The 24579-nt window shown below is 39.2% G+C and overlaps 3 protein-coding genes across 4 annotated transcripts in view; 1 reads left to right on the top strand and 2 right to left on the bottom strand.

Annotated features, from left to right (window-relative positions):
• Window positions 1–723: 723 nt before the first annotated feature.
• On the bottom strand, window positions 724–3468 carry f2r (coagulation factor II (thrombin) receptor). Its single transcript, XM_042420710.1, has 2 exons — window positions 3274–3468; window positions 724–2565 (listed from the first exon to the last, which is right to left on the bottom strand). Exons 1-2 carry the CDS (start codon window positions 3341–3343, stop codon window positions 1352–1354), a joined length of 1284 nt encoding a protein of 427 aa, XP_042276644.1. The 5' UTR covers window positions 3344–3468; the 3' UTR covers window positions 724–1351.
• A 92-nt stretch (window positions 3469–3560) lies between these two features.
• Window positions 3561–24579, bottom strand: part of iqgap2 (IQ motif containing GTPase activating protein 2) — a 37637-nt gene continuing 16618 nt past the window's right edge. The window contains exons 11-39 of one of the 2 annotated variants that reach the window (XM_042420707.1): window positions 24348–24435; window positions 23945–24108; window positions 23635–23795; window positions 23024–23148; window positions 22640–22803; window positions 18765–18791; window positions 18347–18437; window positions 17388–17555; window positions 17103–17245; window positions 16784–16954; window positions 16278–16361; window positions 15980–16051; window positions 15800–15869; window positions 15340–15548; window positions 15016–15168; window positions 14750–14913; window positions 14288–14512; window positions 13477–13617; window positions 12048–12132; window positions 11617–11849; window positions 10798–10930; window positions 9184–9286; window positions 8779–8920; window positions 6491–6578; window positions 6164–6376; window positions 5891–6051; window positions 5580–5723; window positions 4603–4711; window positions 3561–4261 (exon numbers count right to left, since the gene is read on the bottom strand). In XM_042420707.1, coding sequence (XP_042276641.1) covers window positions 4148–4261; window positions 4603–4711; window positions 5580–5723; window positions 5891–6051; window positions 6164–6376; window positions 6491–6578; window positions 8779–8920; window positions 9184–9286; window positions 10798–10930; window positions 11617–11849; window positions 12048–12132; window positions 13477–13617; window positions 14288–14512; window positions 14750–14913; window positions 15016–15168; window positions 15340–15548; window positions 15800–15869; window positions 15980–16051; window positions 16278–16361; window positions 16784–16954; window positions 17103–17245; window positions 17388–17555; window positions 18347–18437; window positions 18765–18791; window positions 22640–22803; window positions 23024–23148; window positions 23635–23795; window positions 23945–24108; window positions 24348–24435 — 3945 coding nt within the window. In that variant the 3' untranslated portion in view covers window positions 3561–4147. The remainder of the gene's footprint in view (window positions 4262–4602; window positions 4712–5579; window positions 5724–5890; window positions 6052–6163; window positions 6377–6490; window positions 6579–8778; window positions 8921–9183; window positions 9287–10797; window positions 10931–11616; window positions 11850–12047; window positions 12133–13476; window positions 13618–14287; window positions 14513–14749; window positions 14914–15015; window positions 15169–15339; window positions 15549–15799; window positions 15870–15979; window positions 16052–16277; window positions 16362–16783; window positions 16955–17102; window positions 17246–17387; window positions 17556–18346; window positions 18438–18764; window positions 18792–22639; window positions 22804–23023; window positions 23149–23634; window positions 23796–23944; window positions 24109–24347; window positions 24436–24579) is intronic. The other variant, XM_042420708.1, reaches the window with a different exon arrangement.
• On the top strand, window positions 18804–22177 carry f2rl2 (coagulation factor II (thrombin) receptor-like 2). The gene is made up of 2 exons (XM_042420712.1): window positions 18804–19924; window positions 20361–22177. The coding sequence occupies exons 1-2, from the start codon at window positions 19861–19863 to the stop codon at window positions 21425–21427; spliced, it is 1131 nt and encodes a 376-aa protein (XP_042276646.1). The 5' UTR covers window positions 18804–19860; the 3' UTR covers window positions 21428–22177.

Raw genomic sequence — 24579 nt, 5'->3', positions numbered from 1 at the left:
AAATAATGTATAATAATAATCCACCACTCTACTGTCTGCTTTTAAAGAAAACCTGTCAGATCACAAAGGACATATTCTGCAGTCGTGCTCTGACTGCCTGCTGTGGACAGACACCTTTCGAAATGAGGATGTCACTGGTAGATACATCCTGCAGTTCAGTAAGTCCTGCCCTTAACACACTTTTAAAATCATTTTAAATGTGCATACTCCATACTTTTTAAATTCTGCCTTCTCTCTCAGCAAGGACTGGAGAAATAGATCCCAAAGATGTTGAAATATTTAAGAAACAGGTCGGGTGTTTGAACTTCCCAGAGAACGTCCACAGCTACGATGGCGAAACAGGTCAGTAGCTCCTCATTCACTAGTTCTTCTTCTTCACCATTTTCATATTAAGTGCAGTTTAAAACAAAGCTGGACCTGTGTGACACAAACTGCCACAAGGTGGAGATGTTGTAATGTGAAATCCAACATTATACATGATTGTGCATGTTCTTATACAGCAAATTTGTTTTTTGGGAGCAATGCCATAAAGTGCAAGTGCATGCTCAGGAAAACTGAATGGCATCCCGTCATATTAACTTGCTTTTTGTGTTCTTTCTCAGTTTATCTCTTTGTTTTTTCCTGTGTTTCAGAGCTGTGCCCAGACGACAAGGAGAGTAAAGAGTGAGCAAGAAGACCAGAGAGAAACATTTGTATTCATCAAAAATAAACATAGTAGTTTTTGTTTTGACTGAATTATCTCTGCTGTAGCACAAACTTTGCTATTTACACACACATATATTTTTGGCTTTGTTTAAGCCACCACATCAAGTGATTAACGATTCAACAGACTTGTAACGATTTATGATATAGTGTAGTATTGCATTATGAAAACCACCAGTTTTTGGTCTTGAAATAATGTGGTAACTGGATTACATGTAATTCTTTTTAGATTAAAACTTTATTACTATACACTAAACAGTTTAATTCCCATAATTCATTGAAAACAAGAATGAGAAACAGAAATCTGAAAAGAGTGGCTACTCTGTGAAATTAATCCGACTGATCACTCACTGTTATACCGGAGGATGTACAGTAATTTATGATTAAAAAAAATAATAAAAAGCAAACTGGTTTCTTAATGTAAGTGTAAACAATGATACAGCAAATAAGCTCATTTATAGTATAAGTGCCAAAAAAAAAAAAAAAAAATCCAGTACTACCAGGTACTGGACAAACTCTTCACCAAACCAAAACTTCTTTAAAAATGTCTTCTGATCCAACCCAAACCATTTAAATTGAAATAATTCAAATGCACGTTGACTTTAATGTGTTACACACTGCAAGTTCGAGGCTCCTCATGTCTGTGTACTCAAGCCACCAGCCTGCTGTACTGGCTCCCATGCAGACCAGTTTGAACACTCTCCATCTTGCATGACCTGGTGCTGTCTGTCCTCCCGCTGGTCCTCGTGCTGTGTGTGTTTGAGCTGCTGTCTTCTCGCGCTAGTCGCCTACACCTGAGCAGCGCCGCCACCTGCTTCTGGCACTGAGAGGAGCCAAAGTAATAGAGGACCGGATCCAGACAGCAGCTGAGGCTCCCTACACACATGGAGAGCAGGTACGCCTGGTATGAAGTGTCACTTGACTTGTGGGACAGTTGAACATAATGAGCCATCAGGATGATGTTGGTGGGCGTGAAGCAGACCACGAAAACCACCAGCACGATGACAGCCATCACCACAGCTCGAGACTTCTTGGAGCGGTTCTCCACATTGGCTGCTGCCAGCGCGCGGATAATACGCGCGTAACAGACGACTGTGAAGATGAGCGGGATGAAGAAGAAGACGGAGGAGTAGATGGGGAAGAAGTAGAGATAATAAGTTTGTAGTTTTTCCGCATCCTGCACATCATGGCAGGTGGTGATGCCCAAGTCTGCCAGATGGACGGTCTGCCCTGACATCAACAGAGGAGACACTCCTCCGAGCGCCAGCAGCCACATGGAGGCGCACACAGCTGAAGCCGTCTGAGGGCTGCGCCACGTCAGCGAGTTCATGGGGTAGACCACAGCCAGGAAACGGTCTATGCTGATGCACGTCATGAGCAGGACAGAGCAGTACATGTTGCAGTAGAAGGCCGCTGTGACGACCCTGCACATGAAGGAGCCATAGATCCAGTCGTTGCCATGGTAATGGTAAGATATCTTGAAGGGAAGGAGCAGGCCGAACAGCAGGTCAGCGCAGGCCAGGTTCAGCATGTAGATCACTGCTGGCTTTCTGGGACGGATGTGATGCACAAACATCACCATGGCAACGAGGTTGAGGGGTACGCTGATGATGAAGACGAGGGTGTATATGGTGGGGACGAAGCCGGTTGCCAGGCCACCCTGGAGAAACCTTTTGGCCTCCTCTGAGATTAAAAATTGCTTCTGGGGATGACGGTGTTTTTTAACCGGGTCCTGTTGAGACTCTGAGCCGGAACCCCTGTCATCATCCATACTGTCCAACACAGACAGGTCGATGTAGTCGTCAGGGTCCTCAGTGACCATCACAGCACGACCAGAAAAAGTCCGCAGAAAGGGCGATGAGCCTTTAAAGAGACACAAAAACACAGAACACGTTTTCAAGATTGTTTTCAGGCGGCTCCTTTTGTAAATATGCTCTTCTGACTGAAGACCAGATGCAATCTACTTTTCAAAGTTATATAACAGGAAACGATTCTCCCCAAACAGAATTCATCGAAATTACAATTTAAAAAAACTTACTCCTAGTTTTGATCTGAAATATTTGCTTCCACCTCAATACAGTGGAGGATGTTACAGAGTAGGTAATGATATTTGTGGTCCTCATCTCAATGACAAATTACACAAAATTAAACATGTTGAGATAATCTACAAACCTCATTGTAAACATTTTTAAAAGGGACCATTTCTTCAGTAAAAGAAATTGTTCCAAAACATTCACATGACCACCACCAAGACTGAGAAATGTTTTTTTTGTGTGTTTGTTTGTTTTTTTGGGTGAACCAACCCTTTAAAAGAATTTTTCATTACTCTTGACTCTTTATATTTGTACCACTGGTGTAGCAGTGACCATTTCTACATATTGGTACAGCTATAAACAAGGACTTAAATTAATTATTGTCACATGATCTCTAGAACAAATCAATGATGATACCAAGAATGTTGCATTACTGCATTTGTAACACACACAGAGCTAAATCAAATACTGTACATACTGTGGTCATAGAAAAAATAACCTGATATGTCATAAGTTTAAGGTAAATAAAGCAACTTACCATTTTGAAAGGGTAATGCTGAGCTTTGGAGAGAAAACAATACCAACAGCCATATTGACAAGTGAACCATGGCTTTATTTCCTCTATTTTACACCGACAAGTGTTGGAATGACTGTATGTTTGCCAGACGAGTCACTGAAGTGTTTTCTGTCAGCATCAACCATGTTATTACAGTCCTGTGTTGACACTCCGCCTCCTCTTCACTGCACAAGATCTCCTCCCCATCACAAAGGAATAATGTGCATCAATACTCTCATAAAACATTAATATAACAGATGAGAAAAAAATAATTTTGGACATGTGTAATTTATTATGCACAATCTTCAAGAATTTGAAATCACTTATACACTGATAATACATATTTAAAATACATCACTTGTAGCTTTTAAAATGTTTAAATGTTTTATTAATTAAAACATATTTCTTTAGATGCTTTAATTAAAAAGGCACTGGTAAACTACAGTATATCATAAAGTTGCCCCACAGCTCCAGTTCTGACAGTACTGCTTCTTCTGAAATTTCCATTCAACCCTTATAGATTTTTTCGACATACGACGTAACAATAACAGTGTGTTTCCAAGGATCTTTTACATACAAAACATGAATACCATTATGATTTAATTCTTAAAAATACATTACATTTACAATCACCATGTGGAAAAAAACAAAACAAAACACACAAAACAAAATATTTAATTGAACAGTAACATTTCATTTTGGTTTGATTCATCAAATTATAAATCAGATGAAACAGAACACCGTCTTGCACCATCTGATGTTTTCTGACAAAATTAATTTTGTTCAGCAAACGAATTACTGTCAGAAGGCACATCCTCCCCCTCCGCTCTTTTCTCTCTTTCGTGTTTTTACTTTCTCATTTTCCATAGAATTTCTTGTTTAGGAGGAAAATGAGTAAATTGACGTTGACTTTAGCTTTGTCAAACATCTTCATGACGGCCACGCCTTCGTACTGCAGCTGAAGGAGGTCCTGGACACAAAATACAGGAGACGTGATGAGACAACACAAGCAAATCTCTTCATTCATAAAGCTACGGATCTAATTTGGTAGGTCTGACGACATGGAAGTGAATTCAGTTATATAACCAATTATTAACTGTATATCTTCTTAATTTTTTATATTCAATACATAAACATATGAAGAGAATTCATGAATACACGTCTGTTACTGCAGTCTGAATTGAAAAATAATTGCTTTGTTTCCATGCTCCATGCATGAGAGCAGGAAAGTGAACCATCTGTCATCATGTGTTGGCCAGTGACATGCTTCATTTCGTGAGATTCTGACGCACTGGGACGTTTAATGTTTACCTGGAAATGAAGCTGGACTTTTTCCATCTCGACTCCCATAAATTTGGCTTTCACCTCAAAATCCCCGACTTCCTCAGTGGGTGAAATGTCAAACATGACATTTTTGAACCTGAGCGAAGAAACGGACAACAACATGAGATTAACTTAAAAGTGACAACAAAGTGGGAAAAAGAGGATCATCATTCACTATGAACTATTCATATTACTACAGAAACACAAAAATAAAATAGTTGGTTTTGATACTTCCACAATACGAGTGATGAATCTGCAGTATTTGACACATTTGCATTTGTGATTAATTGGCCGAAGGAAGAAGCACTTTTTACATTTATATTTCTTTGTTAATCTACAGCTGCTCTGCTTTTCCACACTGCTGCAGAGTCACAATTTAACTGACATTTAAAACAGAGTAAAGAGCATAGTAATAGTCTTCAGAATAACAGATGAGGTGGAGCTTGAAGACAGATATCATTTCACTAAACAAAACCCCTAATGGTATTTTTTTTCCCCCCCAACACAAAAAAAGCTGACGAGGCACATCCACCTTTCATCAAAGCCAGTTTACAGCCAAGTTCCAATTCTTTGAATAGACACATCTTTCCTCCTCTTGAGGAAAAAGGAATCACTCTAAAGATCCAACTAAACTGATAGAAAGACCATTTCTTGTTGAAAATTCCACTTAATGTATGAAAAATCTTTAGTCATACTTGTTTGCACTGGCCAATAAATGGCCAATTATCTTACTTATAATATTGTACATATGTGGGAAATTTTTTGAGAAGTGTTAAATGGTGATATACAGTGACTTGCAATAATGACGAAGCAGAATAAAAATATCTTACAGAATGGTTTGAAAGGTCAGGAACAAATTATTTTTCAATTAAAACAGTAGTTTCAATGAAAATAGCTCAGTTTTCAATTATAATAGTGAAATAGCCCTTTTTGACAGATGTAAAGTGATGAACAGCTCGACTCACTGGTTTGTCTGAAGTCCTTCTATCTCCAAAATGACTCCTTTCTCATGCAGCTTTGCTGCAGTGTACTTCAGAGACTGTGGCTTCCACTTCTTACTGCCCTTGTCGTCTCCTTTGCTGTCCAGTTTTATTGATCTGCGTGAATTCCTGGATACACAAAATACCGTAATCACAATAAATCTCACCCCATCCATCAAACCACCCACACAACACAAAAAGATGCAGGAAGGACAAACATTATGTACAAACAGCGAGAAAAAATATTTCTTAAGTCTTCATTGTCACAACGTGTATGAAAAGAAGGTACAACTCACTTCCGGTTGAGGTTGTCCAGGCAGGTCTTGATGTAGGTATCATAATAGTTCATCTGGTCCTGGTAGAAGGCTGTTTTGGAGTTGAGTGCCGTCAGTGTCTGCTGGAGCTTCACCAGCTCAGCCTTCCTCCTCTGTCTGTAGCGTCTTTGGTAGCGAATGTCCTGTCAATTACAGGTTATATCACATTTTTACAAAGTCAGAAGCTGAACAGAATTAACAAGTTATCATTTGAAACATGCATCTTTCTATGTGGATGAAGAGCTGCTTATGAACCTTTGATATGTCATTAATGAGGTCCTGGTATTTGTTACTAGCAGTGACGAGGCCACCCTGCTCCAAGTTACGAAGGTTCCTTTGGATCTTCCTCTTCTTCTGTTCGAGGGGAAGCTGGCTGTCCTCTAGTACTGCTGGGCTGCTCTTCAGACCCTCTGGTGTCTGAGCATCCTGAACCGCCCGGCGCTCTACAATCTTAGTATGCTCTGACTCCTTCATGACAAAGTCGAATAAGAAGTGTCAGAATCAGTGCAAATATTCCTTTGACACATGAAAATGGCTGTTTGGGAAATGGGCAAGGAAACACAAAAAGAAAGACAACATCACCTGTGGGGCAGAGGCAGGGGTGTCAAGAATCTCAGGCAAAGTCTCTCCAGGTTGAATCCGAACCACATCCACTATAAGCTTTTTTGTCCTAAAACACACATAAAAATAAAATCATCTTTGAGAACCTGACATCTCACCTTGTGTTGTTTAATACCTTCTCTGTTTCTCAAGACATTGACATTGTGACATTGTGGTTGGAACCAAAAATCTCAAATGTGGATTCATCAGACCAAAGTACAGATTTCCACTGGTCTAATGTCAACTCTTTGTGTTTTTTTTTCTCTTCTTCTTATTGGTCTCCTTCAGTAGTGGTTTCTTTGCAGCAATTTGACCACCATGAAGGCCTGATTCATGCAGTGAAGAACAGCTGATATTGAGATATGTCTTTTTCTTGAACTCTGGGAAGCATTGATATTGGCTCCAACCTGAGGGGCCATTAATTGGTGATTTCTGAGGCTGGTAACTCTAATGAACTTATCCTCTGCAGCAGAGGTATCTTCCTTTTCTGGGGTGGTCCTCACAAGAGCCAGTTTCATTCATCATTGTGTTTGGTGGTTTTTGCGACTGCACTTGAAAAAACTTTCAAAGTTCTTAAAATTGACTGACCTTCATGTCTTTAAGTAATGATGGACTGTTGTTTCTCTTTACTTAGTTGAGTTCATGTCATAATATGGATTACTACAGTCAGGGCTGCCAACTTTTGATTTATTTGTGAAGTGAGCATGTTTAGTGCTGCAATAAAAAAAAAACTGAAACAAACTTCCTGCATTTCTACACAACCTGACCTCTTGGATTAAGTCAAGAAACAGGGACCTGCACTAGTCTAGCTTAGTTATGAGGGTGCTATGAAAACCAAGAATGCATCAAGAACAATATATAACTGGGTGGATCAGGACAGGAAATGATTATTAGAAGAATGGCTATTTAATATTTGAAATTATTTATAAAAACATTATGTAGCCTAAAATGGTAGTAGGTTACCTAAAAAACCCATTATTGGGAATCACAAGAAAAACAGACACAGAGCGTCCCTGTAACCATAGAAACTCACTCTCACTCCTGCCTGCTGCTGTCAGAAGAGCCGCTGACTGAGATCACTCTGAGCAGCATGCATGGGAATACATTACAATATAGATTTTTTATATTTCTCGCTTTCCCCCTGATAGTCTGAGTAATTTGCTGCTGCACAGTGCTGCTGTTGCGCTGTGCTGCTCTGTCTTATCTGTCTGTGTGCTTTCAGTCTCCTCTTTTTGCACCGTGATGTCATCAGTTATAATTTGTTTTTCACTGCAAATGGACATTTGGCATGTGAAAAGTGTCAATTGTGTGAGTCTCACGGTCAATGCAACACAACTGATGGTCGCAAATACATTAAGAAGGCAAGAAATTCCATGAATTAACTTTTGACAAGGCACATCTGTTAATTGAAAACCATTCCAGGTGACTACCTCATGAAGCTGATTACAATATTGCCAAGAGTGTGCAAAGCTGTCATCAAGGCAAACAGTGGCTACTTTGAGGGATCTAAAATATGAAACACGATTTTGTTAAACACTTTTTTATTGACTAGATAATTCTATGTGTTATTTTATAGTTTTGCTGTCTTCAGTATTATTCTACAATGTAGAAAATAGTAAAAATGAGTTGTTTTGGGTTTTTTTTCTCCAACATTCCACATTGTATTACAATTGGCCCCTTAAGTCTTGTTAGCATGGCATGAACGTTTGCAGTTAGAACCAAACTTAGATGGTACATGCACATCTCAACTCAGAGCAATCCTGCATTCACATTTAGTTTCCTACTTAAATACTGTATGAAGCAGAAGTTTAGAAAGAGGCCATCTCTCTAATACAGTTTGTTGTAAGTAACTCATCCAGGCGGATACACGTTTATAGGAAAGATAACCCTGACCACCGAACCCCTTCCTGTTTGGAAAGGAAATGATAGAAGAGCAGGAAAGACAACAAAGACGTGCCACTGAGTGATAGCCACAAAGAAATGCACACACTGTGTCAAAAAGGGTCAAGTTCAGAGCATCTCACGGCATTCATACTGTAGCAACCCCAAACTCTATATTGAGTACTTCTGTGCAAGTCTGAATCAGCACAGTGGCTTTAAATGTACAGTATATAAGAGCCTGGATTATGGCTGCATGGCATAATGTCATCCACACTAATTTTGACACCAGAGTTGAGATTATTTATAAAGAATTCAAATGATTGCAACATCAACAGGCGCAGCAACACACTTTCTCTGAAGCAGTTGGTTTCCCGACAATAATTACTTACTTTGTCATGAGAGTCTTCAAGTCTTTGTCATCTCCTTCCAGCAGCTCAAACTTGCTGGTTAGGGTGAGGGAGATCTCAGTCTTGGCCAGCTGGCTAAGAGCACTCTCTCTGTTTGGGTCATTTGGATCCACAGCTCCTTCCCCTTAATTGACGTAGCACAGCATGTAAAATGATTAATACACTATAGTTGTGATCATTTCAGTGGGTGAATAGCAAACAAACCAAACCAGTAGAACAACAGTAGCATAAATGGTTCTTAGATGTGGTCTTTAGATTGGAATCTTGCCAGTTTGAACCCTTTCATGGGCATAAATATCTACAGTTGATATATTATGTATACTGTAAATATATTTATTTTTTCCTGATTTTTGCTTGTTTTCAGTGTAAATAAAAGTTTGGCAGTACCTAGCAATGTCTCTACATCAGGGGTGTCTCCCAGGTCCTGCAGTAGCTCATGCAGCAGGTCATTGTGGTCAGGAGAGATGGCCTCCAGATGTTCCAAAAGCAGCTTAACAAACACAAAAGGTAATTAGTCCTGTACTAAAAGCTTAAATATTCACTGCGAACTTAGCCACTGTAAAATGCTGTGACACGGTGAGCAAATCTTGTTAGATTTACGCATAAAGAAACAGCAGAACAGATTTATGGGTCATAGGTGCTAAACTCTCTTTTAAAAGTTAAATCAACTCTCTTATTACATTTTAAAAACATCGATATGTATGTATAAGCATAAAGTATTGACTACGCTCATGGTACATAAACGCACCCAGTCAAGGCCTGGGGATAACAGGAGGACCTGTGCACACCAACCCATACTGCTTATACTGTATGCATATACGTACATACGGTATAAGCATACATATGCATATTTCTTCTGAAGAATACTGCAGAAAACAAAGATTTCTCTTTGGATGAACAAAAGTGCAGTTAAAGAGGATTCCTCCCACTACTTTTTTTCCATTTTGTTAATAAAGACCATACATGTTAGACTACAGTAGAGAAATAAATCGATATAATGGATCCTGTCCCCCTTTAAAAAAATGCAAATGTTTTTCTTCACACATCAAATAGATAGGAAATGATAAAATTATCTGTGAGCAAAATGAAGGTTAAAAGAACATCTGCCCAAGCTAACACACACGCATCATCTCCATTTTTAGTCCCTGTGTGTATAAGTGTAGAGTGAAACTGATGACAAAAGGACAAAGGATGGCTTTAACATACTGATGTCCTCACCACTAGTCCCTTTCCAAGGAAATGGTCTGGAAATATAAAGAAAGGAAAGGATGATGACGGAAAGACAATAAGTGGCTGTCCGAGAAACAGCGATAAGGACGAGAAATGGAAGAGAGCAATTGGTGGGATTTAAACAATATAGGAACTGTGTGCTAATATAGCAGCACATATGTCAAATCTAGTTGTATATTGACTTTTTCGATTTGCTTGAGATGTTTTGTTTAAAAGTAAGAAAAATACTAAGACATCAAGAGCACTTTGAATATTTAATTGATATTCAAACACTCAAATATTTGATCCATAATCTGAATTTCTTAAAATTTGGCATGCTGGGGGAAAGGGGTGAATTCTCAGTAGTAAAGCTAGTACTAACAGTAGCAGTGCTAGTAATATTCGTTCTTCTAGTAGTAGTTATATTATCATCAGTAAAATTAGAACTAATAGTACTTGTAAAAGAAGAAGAATCATTATAACAGTGAGTTTAGGATTCCAGCACTAAACATTTGACTAAAACTTTAGAGGGGAGCCTCAAGATAAAGACTATATGAAACCAGAATCAGAGCAGCCCAGTTTGACAATTACACTGCAACTGCAGTATCAGTACAAACATGCCATCCACTGACAGAAGGATTCAGTTATGATTAATCATAATCAAAAACATGCACGGCTTTTGTGAGACTGTGTTATTTTAATGACAACTTAATTTGCATTTGTAGGAAGATCAATTGAATTCAATCTGGCCCACAAAAAACATGTTATGAGATTTATTTTGCTTGGGTTTACCGAGTGTGTATTGATGATCTCCTCTATTGAGATGTAGATGATAGGCTTGCTCAGGGTCACCATGTCTGAGTACTCATCAATATTAAACTTCTCCTCAAGCTCAGGGACATCACATGCTGACTGGAAAAATACCCTGAAAGAAAAGAATACCAGTAGTCATCAGTAACACTGTCTTTGATGTACCTGTGACCTTTTCAGCTAGGGAAACAATCCATACTAACTTGTTCCAGAAAATGGAATAAAGTGTACTTGGGTTTCCAGTAATGATGAGTCAACCAATTTGGCAATGTGGGGAAGATAACATCACACATACACACCCAGAGCTTCATATTTGTGAGTTTGTACTGGTCTGTCTAGAGTCCAGATGATTTTTGTGAAAGCCAATTGCTGACACAGCACATAACAGGTTCTGTCTTTGCCAGGACTACACCTACTTCTACCATGTCAGCTTAAAGTGTTCCTGAACTTACAAGGGAAATGAAGGTTGACTTTATTTTTCTGAACTTTTTGACTTTCTTATCAGAAAGTCATTAGCAATACATTGGCTTACTGGAGCTTCATTTGTTCCTCAAAACAAAGAACATAACAGCAAAGTGTAAGAATTGCTTTACCTCATGTTTTTATCTTTACATCATGTTGTTTTTGAACATGAACCAAAGACATGGTGTACATAATTAAAGTGTTTTGGAGGACTTGCCTGTGCTCAAGCTTGAGTATTGCCCTGAACTTAAAAAACATGTTGACATAAAATCTCTGCAAAAAAATTCGTACCAGAAACACAGCATCATTTTCTATCAATATTAATGCTCCCTTTCTCACCTAAATTTCTCATATGTCTGTGATATGTAGTTGTTCATTGGCGTCATATGTGCATTCTCGCCCTCAAACAGCTTATTTGCAGCAGCGTGCTGGAGCATCTTTGCCACAGATCCCAGGTTGCGACGCTGGTCTACGTGAAGCTGCCCTCCTGCTGACACGTCGATGATGTCAAAGCCATCAGGGGCCACGATGGCTGGATTCATGTAGCGGTAGTAAAGCAGGTTTCCTACAATCTGCAATAAAAATAAGAGAAAACATTAAAACCTTTTGTGGAATTAAATCCCATAGTCAGTGATCTCAGTAAGCTCATGGTAGTTAGATGATGATAGTAATCATGCAGAGAGGACTGTATGAGCAGAACCTGAACATACTGTACTATAAATGGAAAAATACAAATATGTCTCTCTATGTATATACTTGAGGGCGTCTACCTTCATCAGCTCATCCTCTGAGGCATCTGGAAACTTTTCATGGAGGCTGTTCTTCAGAACTTTCGCAATGTATCTCATGCCATAACTACATGCAAAAGAAAAAGCATCGATGGGAAATCAAACACAAAACAACATGCATTCAGATGTCATGTAACAAATGATAAAGCAAGCTCATGAGAGGGAAAATGAAGTCCAAAATGATGACTCATTCAGGCTTATTTGGATTTATTTGAGGCAGAATGTTGTCTTTTTAGATATTAATTCATCAATACTTGCATTACTGAATGAGAATACTAATGACTATCAATTTCTCTTTATTTGAATTTCCACATTTTGTAAGAGCAATTTTCTGCTAAAAACCTAAAAAAAAAGCATCAGCACCATCTAGTGGTGTAAACAGTCTTGAGCACTTTTAGAAATGATTGTGTTGTTATTGAGATTTCTGAAATCAGTGAAATAATGAAAAGATGAGTGCTTATGTCCCAATCACAAAACTGGGTTATATGGGTGTGACTAATGTAGCACAAAGCAGAGGTCTGTGTTTGTGCTTTAGCAACTGACCAGATGACTACTTGCTCCAAATCAATGATTATCTAGTAATGACTATGCTCTAACATGCAGCTTAACCCTTAACAACTAGGATGAGCCAATAACATACCCGCGCATATGATCATATCCTGTTTAGCCCTATTTTAGTCATGTTGCTCTCACTATAATGTTTAAGTAATCATATAAAAAATAGAAAGAAATATATTCAATAGGAAGAGAAAATGGGAAAAAAAAAAAACATTTAGTGAAATAAAATGGCACTTAAGCATTTAGATATTTTAGTGAGAAGGATAAAAAAATATTACTGTACATGTAAAAGAACAATATTTCAGTACAGAGAGACAACTTTATTGGTTGTATCCCTCTACTAATTCTTCCCTATAATAATAATAATAATAATAATAATAATAATAATAATAGGATGTAAAGTAACTGCATATTGAGAGCATCTTGAATACTGCAAGAATAAACAGGGGTAGATATAATAACAGGGACACCTTAATATAATGCAATTTAGCACAACAACCGCTTCAAATTATGGCCTAAGATTTATGCAGAGCTGAATACAAAAGCAATACACATCTGACAATAGATTCCTTACAAAGGCAGTATTTATTGCTGTGTTAGACGGGTGTTCCTGTTATTTGCCCAACTTTTGCACAACAGAGAGAGACTGAATTTCATTAACTTTTGAATATCTTCTGGATAACTTGTTTTTGGTAACTTTAAATGTATTCTTATGTATATTTGATTTGGCAAAAAAAGAGACAAAACAACAGAGTCAACAAAATCCAATCTGCTCAAGCTCTGACAAGCATATCTGTCACAGAGGACACAGAGGATGGACAGACACTGACACTGACCAGGTCCCAAAACTTACGGGATATTATCCAGCGAGGACACAATAGAGTTCAGGACTTTATCTGTTGCAGCCCGAAGAGCCAGACTGGATGCCTCAAGCCTGATGCGTACTTCCTCATGTGACATGGCCTGCTCGGGAGTCACTTCATAAGGCAGCTTGCTGAGGCAGAACAACAACAGACAAACATTAATACTGTACATGTCAAGGCTTTTAAGCTTTCATACTGTGGTGGTTGTATTTGTGTGTTTTTACTCTTTACATTGTAGCAAACATGTTTTAAAGTATAACATTTACAGACTTCAGTACATTTAATGCCATTCCTGGTATCTGTAATGTCAGTGTGGTGTAAAAAATGAAATAAACCTTGTATAAATTGGTAGATCAACGCAGTGAACATCTAGTTAATTTCACTTATGTTTTTAAAAAGTTATGTTAGAATTACAGGAGACTGTAGATAGAAGAAATGACCATTTTCAAAGTTTGTGTAGTGTGTTGTGTTCATTAAAGGTCAGACATCTGAGGTTTTAAATGACTGGAAAACAGCGGTTTCCTATAAAAACAATCTTAAGTAGCTTATAGTAATGCTTTGAAAAGAACTGCAGTAGTTTCTAGTATACTGAAGTTATAGATAATGGAATAAAACACACAAAACTACCTTTACGCCCTCATAATTATTTTTGTAATACAATACAAATTAACCTAAAAATATAATGCAGAAAAAAGTCAACATGACTGAGCAAATCATATACATCAAACAATTATGGTGCAAACTTGAACTTAAACTACACCAAAGACCAACCACCACTGACACCACCTGCATTAACCCTACCTGGCCTCCCCAGTTGCCGTCTCCAGCTGGTTGACCCAAGCTTTGTAAACATCAACAGGATTGGTGTTGATGCCGAGACTCTTGTCTTCGATTATGTCTTTGACCACAGGAGCCAGCAGCTGTCTGAGTGTGTTGTGGCCTCGTGCGCCTCTGTTGAAGCTCACCACCATCTTGATAACGGTTGGGTTCCCTGTCACAATGTCCTGGATCTGGTCTACCTTTGACCTGATACACATAGAGAACAAGGCACAGCAGATCAGTACTGTCCGCCAAACCAAGACACAGGATTTAGTGTACATGTGTTTTAAGTAATTGTAGACAAATTCTTTCCAATAATTTTATAGGCATTTTCTTACTTATGTTCATTATAACCATTATATCAGTACAATAGTTACTAAGTGTAAACTGGATGCAATGGACTTGAGATTATTGCAAAGTATTGATCAGAGCTGCAGTCCTCACTTGATTTCCTCCTCCAGAGCAGTCTTGAAGAGTTTGAGCAGCAGGTATTCTTCTCTCTGGTTAGAGGCGTAGTTATACAAGGTGAAGATCACAGTGTCCATAAATTTAGTGGACTTGTTTTGGGGCATCTGGAAGATCAGCTTGGCCAAGTAGGATGGATTGGTCTGATTGGGAGGAAAGAGAGAAGTAAGTAAGTTAAATCATGTTGAGCCCAAAACAATAGTATTGGGGTAGATAAGGAAGAGTTAGACACATTTTTGTTTTACCTGCAGCAGGTAAAAGAGATGTTGGTAGGCCTCCAGTTTCCTTCTTTTGCCTTTACTTAAGCCCTTGATACCCAGTTTGTCTCCTGCAGTCATGTCATCTTTACTCGTCTTATTTTTCTTGTTCTTCATTTTCTTACTATGCGACACAACATCCTTTTCAAAGAAACAAAACACCAAATAGTGAGTTAAGAAGCCAAGTGAAGTAGATAAGAAATATTTACAGGGATACTATCAGTGTTCAGTGTTCGGATTTATTGACTGGTAATGCACATGAAACTAAGCAACAGATTATGTAAAACCAATATAATGGCAAGGCTCGCCAACCTGCAGAGTGATCCTGTTCTTCACCAGCAGTCCAATCTTTATGTCCATCAGGTTCAAATCTTTCTCCATCTGCTGATTGGAGCGAATTTTGGTGACCACCTCTTCCCTAAGCCGTGTCACTTCCTGCTCTTCCTGCAGATCCAGGGGGCTCTGCTCCAGCAAGTGGACAAACTTGCGCACTACAGACAGGGGCGGGTCCTTGGCCCCAGCTAAGATTGGTACACAAAAAGACTAGTCAGTGTGTATATCTTATCTTATTCATAAAAAGTACAAAGTGAAGTTACCAGACACTGATCTAATGATACTTATACCATTTCTACACCAAGTGTTACCTTTACATTGTGGGCTCAGCAATTCCAAGAAGTCAAATACCACAATATTTTTACCAAATACCTCAATATCAACATACATAAAAAAGCATAAGTAACTGCAGGAATGTAAAATGTCTGTGTTGACTCACTGAGGGTTCTATAGTCATCTCTGGCTTTGTTGGCCTTTAGAAAAGCCTGGATCTTCACAATTTCTTTCTCCTATACACACAAATAACAATCTTAAACAAGACTCCTACACAACATGGAACAACAACACAAAACCAAAAGGACACCAATAAGTGATGCTGATTGATTTGAGTGTTACTCACATGATTTTTGAAGTACTGCAACCTCTGATTGTATTTACGTTTGGCTTTCCACATTTTCACCAGCGACTGGATCTAAAAAACACCAATGTTTTGTTAGATTACTGATATACAGTAGAAGGTATTTTTTAATTTTGTGTACATGCAAACTGTTTTAATATAGGTTAAAACAGCTATCGTGATTATTTTAGTTTGTTGCTGATGATTTCCAAGAATGGGGTGCATAGTTTTTACATTTGTCTATTCACCAAATAACTGTACATTTTTATATGTTTCTTATTAAAAGCAAACAATTGATCACCTTGACGACAGAAGCAACATTTTTTTGAAGCAAATTCATTCGGTCTTTGTACACTTTCCTCTGTTTGTAACCTTTCCAGCAAGCCTGTAAAAAATGAAAAAATATGGTCAAAAATCTACATCATGTAAAAAAAACATGCTCCAAGTTGTGTGTTTCACATCAGTATATCACAGCACAGATTATTAGACTTAAATAGTAGATAATCCATTCAGATGTTGTCTTTTAGGTGCCGTCACTTCTTTAAATAAATGTAATTTCTTTTTTTTGTTTCTGGACTTTAATTTAAGAACAATGCAAACATTAAAATTGTTAAAATATGGTTTATCCTCCTTTCTTTGCTTATAAATGATGAAGTATGTAAACTTAAGTAAATCCTAATTCTTTATGTACAGTATGGCTCTCTCATTACTGCTGGAATAGCCCACAGCAGCATCAGGAATTACTGAAGTTGATCTAATTTATAAGATCAACCACTATTCAAAGTTCATAGTGGTGCCACACACTACCTGCAATTTGACGACTTGTGGTTCTTGTTGGCGCAGATACTCCATCCTCTGGGCATGCCTTTTCCTGACCAGAAAACCTCTGACCCTCGCCTGCAGCTTGGTCACCAAGGACTCATTGGACAACCATAACTGTCCCCTGTTATATTCTGCAGACACACCACTGACAACACTCTGAAGGAAAAAGGGGGGAAAAGGGGTTTAAAAAAGGGTTTCTGGTTGAAACAATCCTACAATAGTGTGATTATTATATGATCAAATGAACAGTGCAATTGTCAGATGAATGAAAGTCATGAATGAAAGGAGGGGGATGGGAGTTTACCTGAATTTCCTCTTTACTGAGCTGACCATTATTGTGTTCAAATCCTTCCGGCTCCTCCCAGGTGCCCTGTCCAGTCTCCAGGTTATAGTAGTAGTCATATCTGTCCTTTATACAATGTTTCACCCACACACTCTCAGTGCTGCCTGTGACAAAGCAGATGCCTAATTTAGACACAGTTGATGTTATACTAAATACCAAATATGAACATCAGGTGATTTCTCACAGTGCAAGCATCTATCTCACAAATAGAGCTTTCTTTCTGGTGATACCTGCAAGTAAAGTTACCTTTAGTAGCACTCTCTGTTTGTCTCTGTTCCAGTCCAGTCTGGTATGTGTCGGCACATTCAGAGAGCACCGCTTTCAGTCCTGCACTCGGAGCTTGCAAAGCCTGCAGTGTATTCTGGGAGTCCCCTTCAGCCACCATCTTGTTAATGTCAGCTACTGCTCCAGCCACTGGCAAAAGACATGAGAGTTGAGCCAAAGAAGCAGTTGTTGATTCAAATATAAAAATAGCAAGAGTAGGAAATAGCAAAAGTATGAGAAGTAATATTAAAAAAATAATGCACAATGGCCACTTAGACTAGAGAGCATGGGGTAATAATATACTATTGCAATGGTTTGCTCACTAAAATGACAGTATAACAACACAGGCCTGCGATATGTGATACACTGCATATCAATACCACCATCTATCTATGTAACTGAAGAGGAAAATATACTCTAGACTAGACTAGTAGTGTGTCAGTGTCACACAACCATAAATTAGTAAAAGGCTGAAATGCCATATAGCAGAGTAGGTTAGACAGAAAATACATGCTAGTAAAAAAATACGTTTCTTGCTCAGTAATGCAACAGAAACTGCAATACCATTGCCGGAGTATCTATAATGTATCAAAAGATATAATATTTACTGTGTGTTGCATGCCTACAAAAGTATTGCTTACTCATATTTTGTGGCTCTGTGCTCTTTAATAGAAACCTCGTATTAGCACTCAACCTTGCAATACATTACCACTACGTCATTGAGTAGGAGGAACTGTAGCCTTGTAACAATTTAAACAAATAATCATTTAAAAAGGAGCCTGCTATCAGAGCTGTGTGGTGTTCTGAAAATAATGTACATCCTCTGGACAATGACAATCTAGTAATGTGCCCACTGCATGAGAAGAATAAACTGGACATAACACAGCTATTGTTTAAGTGGTGAAGATATGGATGAGTGAATTCAAACTCTATGTACACACATGTGAGAGCCTCCTCTTCATCCTGGTTGGCTGTGTGAATGGCCTCTTGGATTTGGTCCAGCCACAGAACTGCAGACTCATCTCCAGAGCTCTGCAGTCAGAGAAAAAGTACAAGGTCACCTCTCTTCTTGTCAGAAGGGTAAAACCAATGTACCCCAGGCACCCAATGCAATATTAATGCACACAACACTAACTTGATTATAACTTGAACTCAAATTATAAATATAGAAATTACAAATGATAAATTATAATGTCTTCATTAGTTAGTAATTCTTGTAGTCAGATTATGCAAATCATCAAGTTAGGATTGTGGACTATTGTATATACATTGCTTTTCTCTACAGCAGGAAGACTTCATAGCAGCACTAAGACTACACAAGCCGGTGCTATTAGAGCAACAGCAAATAACAGGCAGTACCATTTCCCCTGTGTCCAGAGGTAAGATCTAAGGAAAAGGAAAAAATGTAATGAGTGGTGGTTAACCTAACAATATAACATCACAACAAGCACACAGAATGTTTATTCAGCCTGACTTTTGTATTTGCTCTCTGGCTAATTTTAGACAACTCTGGTGGGGACCGGAGTGTTTCTCTGACCACAGGGTCGATGGGAAGGAAGTCACCATTAAAACCCCCCAAACAGCCTAAAAAAAGCCTCTTTGTTTATTTCTCCATCTGTCCGATCATTTCTCATCCAACTCATACATGTATAAAGAGAGACAGAAGAGAAACTGCAATCATAAAGGATCATTTGTTCTTTGTGTGTCATCATATCAAGACGATACACACAGGTGGGGCAACATGTGTCATGAGTCACAGAAACAGAAAAAAAAAAAAGAAAATCAGGAAAAGTAAAAACATGTGTGCTGGATATTAGCTTTCGCTGGAGTGGATGGTTGCCATCTTGGAACACAGTATACAGTTCCAGTAACAGATTAATGATCTATCTGCTGTAGAATGTAATAGTGTTGGAAGAATATGCATAACTTTTCACTCAAAGCAGATGCAGAAGCTTACAATATCCAGAAAGCATATTACAGCAACGATTCTTCAACTCCATAACCAGGCTGACAAATGTTACCCTTCCAAATAAAAGTCAAATCACTTCTTAAAAACAGAAACAGTACTTAATACAAAAAAACCACAAATAACCTAAACCATAATTTAATTACATGCAACTGTATTTAGTGTTATTTGTTAAACTATTAAGCAGTATCCTCCCACCCCAGCTACTCAGTGGGCAGTTCCTGACACAGGCAGAAGGGAATTCAGTTTTCAAGCCGAGACAGGAAACGTGCTCACTGAACCATACAAACAGACAGGCAGTCCACATACACTAGCGGGAAGCCGAGCTTGAGTACACATCGTTATCAGTTTTTCTGTTGTGCTGCAGAGATGCCTAACAGCAAATTCCAACAGTGGAGAACTCCTACATTTACTGAAGTAGCTGACAAGAAGCAAAACTGAGAGGAGTGAAAATCAGCAACCTTTAAAAATCCTCAATCAGAGAGCGATATGGCCGACCTTGTGCCTGGACTAATCATTTGTCTGATGGCAGTGCAGACCATTCAGCATGATGGTAAGTTGACTAAAATACTATCAGTTTGACCAAAAGGATAACTGCATTTATTCTTTAAGCCAGGGTCCCAGATGAGATACTATTTACACTGGGACTTTTTTGACCCCAACTGGTAAAGGGCTCATTTAAAGTCTCAACTCAAAGTTACAAAACACAGGTTTAACTATATTAGTATAGCTATAAAAAATATAAATTAAGAATACTACAATAAAGGATAGTTAACGTGCATAAATAGAAATGTCTGCTTGCATTGTGAAAAAGAACAAGAGGTATACTTAGAAAGTCTTATGATGAATACTGGACACAACACAAGACAACAAAAGCCAACGGGATGAAGTAAAATTTCTGTTTGATGTTTAAATGTAGTTTCAAATGTACTTTTCTTATATAATTATTTTTTTAAAGCCATAAACATTGTTTTTCTACCCATATACAGGGAATAGAACTGGGACCACCGCCAATAAACAACCTGGTGTGATACCAAAAACTTTCAGGGGGAAGATTTACAAACTCAACCACACAAACCAGAGGCCGACCCCGCTCCATCCCAGCACAGCCCCAAGGCTAATTGTGAACCCAGACGATGCTGCGACGGCCTATACCACAGGGGTCCTTAGCACCTGGGTCATACCTTCATCTTACATACTGGCCATGCTGGTGGGTATCCCCTCCAACGCCTATATTCTGACCTTCCTCAGAGTCAGACTCAGAGCCAAGTCCTTGTCCACAGTAATTCTTTATCTGAACCTGGCCTTGTCTGACCTGGTCCTCCTGTTTTCCCTGGTACTGCGTGTTCACTACCATTTCAACGGAAACAACTGGATATTTGGGGAAATCTCCTGCCGGCTGATCACAGCCTTGTTTTATGGCAACGTTTACTGTTCGGCTCAGACTATAGCATGCATCAGTCTGAAGCGCTACCTGGCTGTGGTCAGACCGTTCTTGTACAGAAGACTTGCTAAGACTACACTGGCAGTGTGGACCTGCATGATTGTGTGGTTCCTGTTTGGGGCTGCTATTGTGCCTGAGCTCCTGGTCAGGCAGAGCTACCAGCTTACGCAGCTGGGGGTCACGACATGCCATGACGTACTTCCCCTGGAAGAAAAATCCCATTCCCAGCTGTTGCCATACAGGCTGATGCTGGTTTGTCTGGGCTTCATAGTGCCTTTCCTGATTTGCATTTATGCCCACATAGCAGTAGTGTACCACCTAGGTCAATCTGGTTGTGACTGGAGACCATTTATCAGGGTCAGCACTCTGGTTTTCATCATATTTGCAGTGTGTTTCTTGCCTAGTGGCATCCTGCACATTGTCCACTACATCCGCCTGTTGTCCGGTGGGGATGACAGACTGTATGGATATTACAGAGTAGCTGTGTGTCTCTGCTGCTTCCACAGTTGTCTGGATCCCTTCCTGTGTATGCTCATTTCTAAGACGGCAGCTTCAGAACTACAATTCATCTCTCTCCGTGGGATGCCTCAGAGGCTGGCTGTTATGATGTGAGACTGGATGTGTGTGCTTAGAAAAACTATTGCACTGCTGAACTATTGTTGAGTCACAGCAGGGAAGCACAAGCCCCGACACGATGATGTGAACTGTTCAATCTGTGAATTTAACAGGGTTAAGTCATACCACAATCTCTGATAGGTCCAGAATAACCTTTGTCACAAAGTCTGTTTTCACATCTTTGTAAAGTATGACGAAAGGAATATGCAGACTGTGTAATCTGTACAAGCCTGTCATGTCAACCCAGCAACATCTCAGATTGAGAAACCGGTGATACAAAGAGTATGGTGACAACAGATAACCTATCCTCCATTTTTCCTTGATAGAGGGTAGAAACAATACAAAATGAGACAATAGTTTGCTTAACATTTACACTTGTCCTTCCAGTTTTTCCACACATGAATAATATGTACATTATAACGTCTACATCAACATTAAGTGATTAAGATTCACAATAAAAATGTATAACATTTATGCATCTCCAATAAAAATTGAGCATAGCATTAGTTCAGGCAAGCCACATAGTCAAGCTTAGCTCACAAGCCAGCTACATCAGCTGATGGCTCAGCTGATTCCCTTCTATGCATTCAATTGGCAAATTTCATACAGGGCACCTTAGTTAAAGCTGCTTCAGTCTACCTACCCTTCTTTCCTCCTCTGCAAGCTGTTTGCAACCCACCTCTACCCCAGCTCCTCCTTATATGCTGCATTTGACTTAAACAATGTCATTCTGTTGTCCTGCTCTGCTCTGTACCTGGAGTCTTTGCTGCTGCTCTCCCTGCCTTAGGCTATCAATGTAAGCACATGGAAGGGCAGGGTGGTCCCATGGGGGTCTTTTCTGCTACTCTCCCTACCTTTGGCTTTCCATGTAAGAACACTGAAAGGCACAGAGATCCAATGGGGGTCTTTACAGCTGCTCTCCCTGCCTTGGGCTTTCCATGTAAGCACATGGAAGGGCAGGGAGCAGAACAGAGCCATACTTCCAAAAATAACTACTGCAAACGGCAATAAAAATGTTCTTTTTGACTAAAGTGGTCTTGACTGAACTAATAACGAGCATGAGATAGAGTTATGATATGTGGTTGATTTACTCAGCTATACTTTTGAAACTTTTTATATTTATATTTTGCACTTTGAGGATGTGAGAGATGCAGGCACATTTTTCTACATAAATCCTAAATAAATTAACTCAATCTAGAGTCACAATACCTGGCAGAGGAGTTGCTTGGTATATTGTAGGACATCATGGTAGTGTTTGGCTGTAGCTGAGTTCACCCCCGTCAACTTGGCTGTAGGGAGGAGCAGGGCTGCAAGTGTCTGCTGATGATCACCTGAGTTAAGGGCCTCATTGATCTCAGCTATAGCTATAATGCCTGGAGGTGGAAGACAAGAACCATTTAATACATGTAGTCAACATGTTTCATATATTGTTGTATGTGTTTTTACAAATTGTCATTGTAAGGCCACAACTAAAATAAAACCTTACTGGAGATTTCAAACTGCTGGCGTGGAAATCCACTTAATTAACAGACTGTGCCAAGATTTACACGCATTTACATGAAACAGTATCAGAAATTGACGAGACTTTCTTACGTTCGTGCTCCTCGTGGACTTGAACGTTGACTGTGTCGATGCACTTTTGAACATCATTCCAGGTAAGGAACTCTTGGCCGATGGCGAGAGTCTCAGCTCTCTGTTTAATAAGAGTGTCAGCATACCTGAGGGAGAGCGCCACAGAGAGATTCAACACGGTTTCATGACATCAAATGAACCATCACTCAGCAGCCCACTTTAGTGTTAAAGTTACAGTAAAGAGAAACCTAAGGAGGAGTGCAGCGGCATACAATCTAATTAATTTATCTCTCCTAAAAATCATACTGTACCACCATGTAGTTATTATGAGGTTAGTCATAGTTATGGCAACAAAAAAGCAAATCAGTGATCATGTGACAGAACAGGTTTTACGACCAGCATTGACAGACATGACAGCAGGGCGATTAGAGACTACGGTTTACTACTGAACAGATCAAGTAGAGTTGGGAGGCTGCTCAAAAGAGGAGCTTGAACTTCACTGACCAGCTACCCAATGAAACACATTTTGCTAGACAACTAGTGTTTTTAGCTTTTGTTTCTATGCACTGCAAATGCAACCTTGTAATGTAATCATCAGCAGTCCACAACAATCTGCCTCACAGCCATCTTACCTGTTGAGGTTGTCTTGGTCCATGTTGGTAAAGCCCAGAGGAGAGTCTGTTAGCTGCTCGATCACAGCCTGTGGGTCTTTGGTGTCTAGCACCTCGTTCAGCACTGCTACAGCTGACAGCATCTCCACAGCAACGCTCAGCTCCTCATGGCTCAGGCCGGCCTGATAAACATAAAGGTCTGAATCATGAGCATGAAGTGACATTTAACTACAGTATATATCTAGCACTGATGTCCCCTTTGCCTATAAGCACATTTTTTATCTGTGGATACACATGTAAAAGTGTGAAAATTGCTAACAGGATGTCTCACCCGCCCCCCTTGTAGCTGCAAACTAAAAAGCTCGGCCTGATAGAGGTTGGCAGCAGTTTGGTAGACGATCGGCAGTTGTGCCTCAGGGTTCGTCAGCTCCTCCACCGTATCCACTGCATTGCCAAGACGAATGGCTGTATTGATCGCTGCAACTGCCTCCAGTTCTAGTCAAGAAAATGATCACAGTCATGTTGTGAGCGTAACCCAAATTCAATTTCACAAAGGTATCTCAGTAGGTAAATTATATTTTTTCCCTGTCTTACACTGAAGTGCTGAAATACATCTGTAAAAACCTGAATTAAATATATATCATGTATACTTAATAGCAGACAGACTTGGGGTTTTCAACTGACCAGAATTACTGATAATAAACATCCATGCAATATAACAAAAAGGTGCTTACTTCGTTTCTCTGCCTCAGCAAAGTCATTACAAGAGCTGACAACTCTCTGAATCTCCTCTTTGTCCACCATCACAGCTTTCCCTCCATCCTGCAGCATAAAGATCGCAGTAAATTAGAGAGACACCACAATGTAAGTCTCATGATTATACAGTGTCTTTTAATGAAGGTCAATAAGTGTCTGGAGGTTTCTGTTCCCACTTATTTACTGTGCTGTGTACCTCCAACAAAAATC

This window comes from Thunnus maccoyii, chromosome 9 (assembly GCF_910596095.1).
Source record: "Thunnus maccoyii chromosome 9, fThuMac1.1, whole genome shotgun sequence".
Classification (NCBI taxonomy): domain Eukaryota; kingdom Metazoa; phylum Chordata; class Actinopteri; order Scombriformes; family Scombridae; genus Thunnus; species Thunnus maccoyii.
This window is presented reverse-complemented; position numbering and strand designations above follow the sequence as displayed.

What these genes read in the sequence shown, in the direction of transcription:
- f2r (XM_042420710.1), bottom strand. Translation starts at nt 3,343, where the DNA reads ATGGTTCACTTGTCAATATGGCTGTTGGTATTGTTTTCTCTCCAAAGC. An exon ending in AGCATTACCCTTTCAAAATG is followed by an intron (nt 2,566 to 3,273) that starts GTAAGTTGCTTT and finishes GTCTCTTTAAAG; the next exon opens with GCTCATCGCCCTTTCTGCGG.
- f2rl2 (XM_042420712.1), top strand. Translation starts at nt 19,861, where the DNA reads ATGGCCGACCTTGTGCCTGGACTAATCATTTGTCTGATGGCAGTGCAG. An exon ending in GCAGACCATTCAGCATGATG is followed by an intron (nt 19,925 to 20,360) that starts GTAAGTTGACTA and finishes ACCCATATACAG; the next exon opens with GGAATAGAACTGGGACCACC.